The following is an 8,436-nucleotide window of genomic DNA, read 5'->3' on the forward strand; positions in this document are numbered from 1 at the left end:
CTATTTTTTATTTTTATTTTAGGAGCAAAATATAATAAATGGAATATTCTATGGATGCAAATTTTTTGGCATCTTTTTTCTTTTTTGTAAATTATTTAGATGCATTTTTTCTTTGCTAATTTTCGTACCCTCTGTATTCTGACAATATCAATATATTATTAATTTCCTTTATTAATTCTTCAGTTTTTTTTCTTTTCCAGTAGTAATTAATGTTAGTACATTTTCTACTTTCATTTCTTTTATTTTATTGATGAGAGTGTTAAGATATTCTTCATCAATTTCTGTAGAGTTATTTTTTATTATGATGTTTTTTATTATTGAATCACACTCTACTCTTCCTTCTATTATATCATTTACTTTCAATTTAATGTATTGTTTAATGCTTTCTTTTATTTTATGTGACATTTTAATATATTTAATATATTCATTTTCATTACTTACATTGATGTTTATTACTTTTATTATATTTTCAATTTGTTCCCATCTTAATTTCTTATATAATTTCTTATTTAACCAATTAATTGCAAAACAATACAACACTTCATTTAAAATTCTATTTCTTTCTTTTGTTGTATTTCTTGTCTGACTATCATCTCTTGTTTTTTGACAATCAGTGCTTTCCTCTTCGATTTCAACTACTGTCTTTTTCATAGGAGTAGTTTCGTTCATCTCCATTGTTCCTGATGATGTTTTCCTCATTACTGGTTGTGTATTTATCACAAGTGTCATCGTTTTCTTCTTCTCCAGTTCCTTCTGTGAGATAAAATTTTCAATATCATCTTGTTGTTTTGATATTATTTGTTTTTGTGCTTCATTTTCTTTTTGTATGTTATCTAATTCTTCTCTTGTTATTTCTGCAATCTCATGACTTATTATTGCTGCTTGTTGAATTTCAGAGATTTGTTTTTCTTTATCTCTTATTTCACTTTTCAGCTCCTCAATTTTCTTCTCTAGTACTTCTGCTTGTTCCTCTAACACATTATTCTTCTTCTCCAGTATTTCTCCTTTTTTCTTCAGCTCTTCTGTTTTCTCCTTTTGTTCATCATTTTCCTTCTGTAACTTCCATTTAGTGGATTTTAGACTTCGAATGGTTTCTTCTTTGTTATTCATTTCCATGATTTTCATTCTATCTCATTTATTTCACATTGTAATTTTATATTTTCTTCTGTTAGTTGTTCATTTTCTTTCTTCTTTTCATTATAATTCGTCTGAACTTTCTTAATTTCTTTTTTCATATTTTCTATCTCTTTCTCAAATTCTTTTTTGACTATTTCTTTTGCTTTTTCCATCATTTCATCTGAGATGGCTTGTTCTTCTTCCTTTCTTTTTGCTTGATATCCTTTATTTTCTTCTTCTATTCTTTTAATCTGCTTTTGAAGTATTTTAATTTCTTCTTTTTCTCTATTATTTTCCTCTTCATTCTTTGTTTCTTCTTTGTTTTCTTCTTGTGTTTCTCTTTCTTTTTCTGTTTCATTTATTATTTTAGCCATTTTACATCTTTCTTGTAATTCTTTGATTGGGTTTCTACTTTTCATTTCTGTTTCGATTGCTTGGATATCTTCTTCTTCCCATCCTTTTATTCTTTCCTTAAATTTTTCTTGCATTTTTTTCAATTCTCTTTTTCTTTCTAATTGAATATACTTCTTGAAGAATATCATACCATCTTTTTCTTTTACCTTCGTATTTTTTAAGTATTTCTTCGTATTCTCCTTTTCCCATTTACTTGTTATTCCTTTTATTCGTTCATGTATCTCTTTTATTGTTAACCGTCTATGTCTATTGTTTGTATATTCATTATTATTCCAGTATTTATCCTGTTTCTTATTCGTTCTTCTTTGTCTTTGTTGTTTTTAAACCCTTTTCTCTTGGTATTTCTTTTATCATAATCGTAATATCTTTTATTATAATTGTAATATCTTTTATTGTTGTTATTGACATTAAACCTTGTATTTCTATGTCTTGTTTGCTTTTCTTTATAAGACGTCAAGGCATTACTCCATAACAATGGTAATAAAATTTGTTGTATATCCTGCATTGGAAAAGGATCTCTGAATGAAAATAACAATAAGAAATAACAACATAAATATGTTGATGTATTTTATCATTTCTTTATTTGTTTATTATTCTTATTTCTATTATCTTATTCATTTGATTCATAATGAATTAATTCAATGAAATAATACAAATAATTTGTTTATTCATTTCATTTTATTTCTCTTTCTTTCTTATTTCTTTTATTATTTATTAAAAAACACCCTCATTGGGTGTGAATATTTCATTAAATGAAATAAAATAAATCAACATTGAATTATGTCAATTTTTATTTCACCATTTCATTCATTAGAAGATGAATTGTTCATATTCTTCATTAATTTGTTTTTATTCTTTTTTATTTCATTTTCAATTAATTCAAGATTGAATCATTTCATTTCAATTACTAGGATTTGTTTTGATCTGAAATAATATTTTCCGCAAACTGCATTTTCGATTCCTTTATATTTAAATGAATTTTGATTACAGTATGATTTTGTTTTATTATTTTCTTTACCAACAAGAATATCACCTCCAAATTTAAACAAACGGTTATCTGATTAAATAAAGAAAATGCATATTCGGTATCTTTAATATCAAATTTCATCATTCCTTTTAATCTTCCTTTTGATGCTAATGAAAATATAAATGATTTTGAATTATTTATATAACCACAATAACCAATTTTATCAATTATAGAATTAACATATCCTCCAAATTTATTTCCTTCTGTATCTTCAATAATAATTATTATATTTCTTTATTCATTATTCTTTTATCAAATACTGATGTATCAACATTCCAATCATCTTTATCTGAATCAAATAGTATATTTCCTACTTTTCTATTTGTCCATTCTTCTATTTGTATCATTTGATGTTTTGTTTCTTTGTGGAGAGAATGTGCAGTACCCCCATTTTAATTTAATTTGATATTTATAAGTTCAAAATATGGATGTTAAAATAATTAATACACGTTATAATACACATTATTAACATATCAAGTCAGTTATTATTTTTAATAACATTCTATTTTTAATAAATGTTATTTTATCATTTTTATAATAACAATAATTATATAATACTATTAATAATATTGTTATTTTATATAATTAGCTTATTTTATTTTTACTATTTTTTCATTTTTTTAAAAAATAAGAAAAAATAATTGTCAATTTAAAGAATTAATTAGTCAATTAGACACTACATTTATCATTATATTATATTTAATTTAAACTTCTTTATTCATTATTGTTTTGTTTGTTGTAATGAATAATCAAAATAATGTAATATATTCATTTAAAATAATGAATGAACAATTATATTATATGATGAGTATGTTATGTCTAAATTATCAATTATTAAATCATTATCAATAAATTATTATATACAAAAAAGTAATTAACATCGTTATTAATTGGTTTTTTATCATTTAAGACACTTCCATATTTTACATATTATATTATTAATATCAAATGACATACAATGAACAAAATATAATTTATATTGAAATTATCATTATTCATATTTTTATCCTCATTTTGTAATGATGTTAAATATAAATTCATATTTAATGATGATGAAATATATTTCAATGCATGTGAAGATAAAAAGTCAATAAAAGTATAATTATCTGTTTAGTGAATTACAAAACAACGAATAAAATTATTATCAAAAAGTATGAAGATGAAATGGATTTGTGATGATTGTATGTTTATTTATTCTGAATTTATAATACAATGTATATCAGTTAATTATTCATTTCTCTCTCATTTTCATAATTCATCATGATATTTAATTTCTAATTCGAATAATATTCATATTATTGAATATATTTATTTGAGATTTGATGTTAAATAAAACCATTCAATATTTGTTAATATTTGAACTAAATGTTATATTTCACTAATCAAATGTTGTAATAACAATTGATAAATTTGAATGAAATATTGATATTTCATTGTTTACTATTTTAATCACATTATTCATATTCATTATTATTTCACTCACATTTTGTTCAATCAATTTATTCAATTCATAATCAAATTTTAATGAATATAATATTGTAAGAATATTAAATCAGAGAATTTCATTGAATTAAAAAATAATAGAAATAAAATAATGAATATTATAAATAATTATAATAATAGAATTATCAATATAAATTTAAATGAAAGATTTTAAAAATTGATGAATTAAAAATTAAATTAATCGCTTTTGTCTATACTTTGAGAAGAAATCGCAGAATCATTGTTTTCATCAGTTCCATTGGTTGTATTTGTTGTTGATTTTATTTCTGTAGAAGAAATATCTTTAGATTTTGTATTAGTTTTTGTTGTTCCAGAATGATTTTTATTATGAGAATCTGATTTTGATTTATCAGAAGTCTTTTTATGAATAACTTCTAATTCAGATGCAATTTCTTTGAAAGTAGGTCTATCTGATGGTTTATGTTTCCATGCTTTTTCAATAATACCTTTCAAAATACAATCGTCACTAACATGAAGTCTTTTTCCAGCACCTACAAATCTTAATATTGATTCTGAATCAGGGAATTTCATTGGATCATATGGATCTCTTCCTAACCAAATTTCTAACATACAAATAGCAAATGAATATACATCTGATTTTAATGTCATTTGATCTTTTCTTGTGATTTCTGGTGCCATATATACAGGTGTACCAATATTTTGTAAAGCAATTGAATTTGATGATTCAATAAATGAACGAGAAGTACCAAAATCAGTAACTTTAGCAGTAATAGGATCTGATGGATTTTTAGAATAAACCAAAACATTGTCAGTTTTTAAATCACGATGAAGAATATCATTTTGATGTAAATATTCCATACCACGTGCTATATCTTGACAGAATCTAATTTTTAATAAATCACTCATTGAATTTGTTTTCATGAATTTTCTTAATGATCCTAATGGACAAAATTCGGTTACAAGACATAATGTATCAGCAGTTACTACACTTCCAATGAAATTTACAATATATGGACAACGAATACGTTCCATCATTTCTGCTTCTTGCATGAAATTAGGTAAAAGCTCTCCAAGATCAACTAAATCAGTTTTCATTACTTTAACTGCAACATCAACCATTCTCCATTCAGCACGATAAACAATACCAAATGTACCACCACCAATAGGTGGATGTTGTAAATGAATTTCTTCATAATCTAATTTAGTAGAAAGAGCAGATTCAACTTGAAGATTTAAATAAACATGGAATTTAGATATTTTTGTTTTACCTTTTTTCTTTGAATCAGATTCATGAGATGATCCAAATTTTCCACTTCCTGATGGAGTTAATTTTTGTTCACCTGTTTTATTAGTTGAATTTGAACCATTTGTTCCTGAAGATTTAGAACTTCTTTCACTTTCACTATTTTGACTTGATTGAGAAGAATAAGCAATTAAGTCTGGATTTCCTTTTTTAATATCTTTTATAATATTTCCTAATTGACCATAACGTATTGTAATAGGAACTTTTTCATTTAATATAGTAGTACATTTTGCCATAAATGAAATTGAAAGATCAACACTCTCTTTTGGTCTAATTGTTCCAGTGAATGGTTTACACATAATTTCATATTTTGTATAATCACCAGAATGGAATGTGAAATGCATATTTTCTTTCCAATTATTTGTTAATTTAATAACACATTCTATTGGTTCATCAATTTCAGGTCTTATATCACCAAAATCAATAATATTAGAAGAGAATGAGAAATATGGATTTTCTTGTTTTAAATCAATATATTGTGAATTTGTTTTATCAAATGGAATGATTGTATTCTCAAAAATAATCATATTTTCATCATCAATTTCTTGTTTAATTTTTCTAGTTAATCTAATATACAAAAGTAAGAAGAGTATAAATGTAAAGATATAATAAAGAACATAAACTATACTTCCTATTCCCCAAAAAAAGAAATTAGTAAGTGATTTTGATACATTCTTACAATGTGCTTTATCTTGTGTATACCAATCAGGTTGACATTCACATTCAATACATCCATCTCCTCCATCACATTCTTCTCCTTCATTCCATCTTTTATTACCACATGTAGCAGGAATACAACCATCTCTAGCTTTTGCATATTTTTTTGTTCCATTTACACATACACAATGATCACATCCATATCCTCCATCACATTCTTCAAATTCATCAATTTGTCCATTACCACATGTTGGAACTGCACATTTTACTACACCATTAATTTCCATTGGTTGTGTTCCATATACACATGTACAAACGTCTGTGCATTGTGTATCATTATTTCCTTCAATAGTTGGATCACAATCCTCATCTTTATCTAATTTACCATTTCCACATAATGTACATATTCCATCAACAAGATTATATCCAGTAATACATTCACATTGTCCAGAACTAGTTGAACAAATACCTCGTTTACCACAATCACCTGGACAAATTGATTTAATTGTTAAATTAATTGAAGCGGCATATTCTTCATTTATTTGAAGAAATAAGAAATAAAGATGTTTACTATCTATTCGTTGAATTAGTCTTGCAAGACGAGAATCTTCACCACAACCTGATGTTCTTGTTGCAAGACATTTTGCTGGTGCAGAATTACAATCAATTGAAGAAAGGTCTGTTGAAGTATTATTTAATCCATAATCACTTAATTTTACTTCAATAAGATCAAGTGTAACATCAAAAGCACCAGAGTCACAAGTTGAAATATCAAGTGTTTGTTCAGTTCCTTCTATTTTAAACCAAAATCCTTTATTTAAACTTGGAGTACAAATACTTCTTGATGCCATAGCATTTGCTAATTCAAAAACACCTTGATATCCATCACCAGTACCAATTACATTTAATTCTAAATCAAAAGAATTTGTAGAACAAGCATGACTTATATCAGAAATATAGAGAGTAAAAGAAGGAATTGTTTTTGATGCATATTTTGAATGAATAAATAAATAATATGGTGTTTTTGGATAAATTACAGAAGTAATTCTTGGAGATAAAATATATTTAGATAATCCACCATTTCTATACATACATTGTGGATCATCTTTGGAATCAACTGAATCAAGACAACTTTGTGTTAAAACAAATGCAAGTTCTGTTCCTATTGTTTCTCTTTGTGCTTGTGCAAGATTTACATCATCTACATAATATTTCTTATCTAATTCAATAGCTACTTTTGCTTCTTTTTCATGAATTAACTCAATCCATACTCCATAAGTATAAGGACGACTTGGATCAGTATATCTAGAACAATGTGTGAGTTGTAACTTTCTTCTTTCAACAGGTAATTCTGGAATATCAATTTTATATATAACAGTTTCACTACCTACTTTTGATTTATTTAAATTGATTTTAAATGGATTTGTTTTTAATCCAAGTTCAGCAGTTAAATTATCAGAGTCATCAATAAAACTTCTACATGTTTGAATTGTAGAAACATCATAAGGTAAACAATTTCCTTCTCCAAACCACATATATCCTGGTTGACATCCATTACAATCTTTTGTATATCTTGTTGTATTACATGAACTACACATATCTGGTTTATAACATCCAGTTAAACAACCATCTCCATACATACATGACATAATACAATGTCCTTTTTTATCTGGTGTATATCCTTTTTCACATAAACAATTATTCCCACATCCTTCTACACTATCACATTCTTCAGTAAAAGAATCCCAAATACCATCTCCACATACAGAAATTTGATTAAATTCTTCTTCAGTGACTTTTTCAGCAATCCCAATACTCTTCAATAAAATTAAATAAATCACGAACACTAACATTTCTTGAAAATTAATTCCAAAAAATTTGAGATTCTGATTCTTCAAAAACTCTCTTCGTTCAAAAATAGTATATCTTACTCACTCCCCATGAAATAGAATTTTCTTTTTTAATTTAAAGTTACCTATTTTTGTAAAATTTATCTATTTAGTTTTATATTTATTTCATTTTATTCTATTCTTTTGATACTTCTTAATCATATTTTAAAGTATCTTTTCCTTAAAATAAATTATTACGTCTTCTTTTGTTCGTGTTAATTCTTTTCAAATGGGTATGAAAACTTATTTACTTTTTATTTCCATAATCCCTTCTACAAATATTATATACTCAACAGATTAACTCTTCTAATGTTCATTAAAAATCCATTCATATAATAAAAATAGAAACCAAAATTAAAGGAAATAAATTAATTTTACAATAATTATATCGAAGCTTCATTTTCTATAAAATATAAAAAAAATTTCATTGAATAAAATCCTTTTTTTCCTTGAATGAGGTATTATTCAAGTTTTATTTTATAAAATTAACTAAATATAACAACTTATTCAGTTTGTGTAAATATTTTAAAACTATAATTAAGAATAAACATTTCTACGATATTAAA

At 24.7% G+C, this 8,436-nt stretch overlaps 1 protein-coding gene across 1 annotated transcript, besides 1 other annotated feature; it reads right to left on the reverse strand.

Annotated features, from left to right (window-relative positions):
- Positions 1-130: 130 nt before the first annotated feature.
- Positions 131-2,048: a repeat region.
- Positions 2,049-4,237: 2,189 nt separating this feature from the next.
- EHI_067070 (protein kinase, putative) lies at positions 4,238-7,834 on the reverse strand (the record flags this gene model as incomplete). Its single annotated transcript, XM_643756.1, has 1 exon — positions 4,238-7,834. One exon carries the CDS (start codon positions 7,832-7,834, stop codon positions 4,238-4,240), a length of 3,597 nt encoding a protein of 1,198 aa, XP_648848.1.
- Positions 7,835-8,436: the final 602 nt, after the last annotated feature.

This window comes from Entamoeba histolytica, genomic scaffold (assembly GCF_000208925.1).
Source record: "Entamoeba histolytica HM-1:IMSS scf_1104750517315 genomic scaffold, whole genome shotgun sequence".
Taxonomy (NCBI): Eukaryota; Evosea; order Mastigamoebida; family Endamoebidae; genus Entamoeba; species Entamoeba histolytica.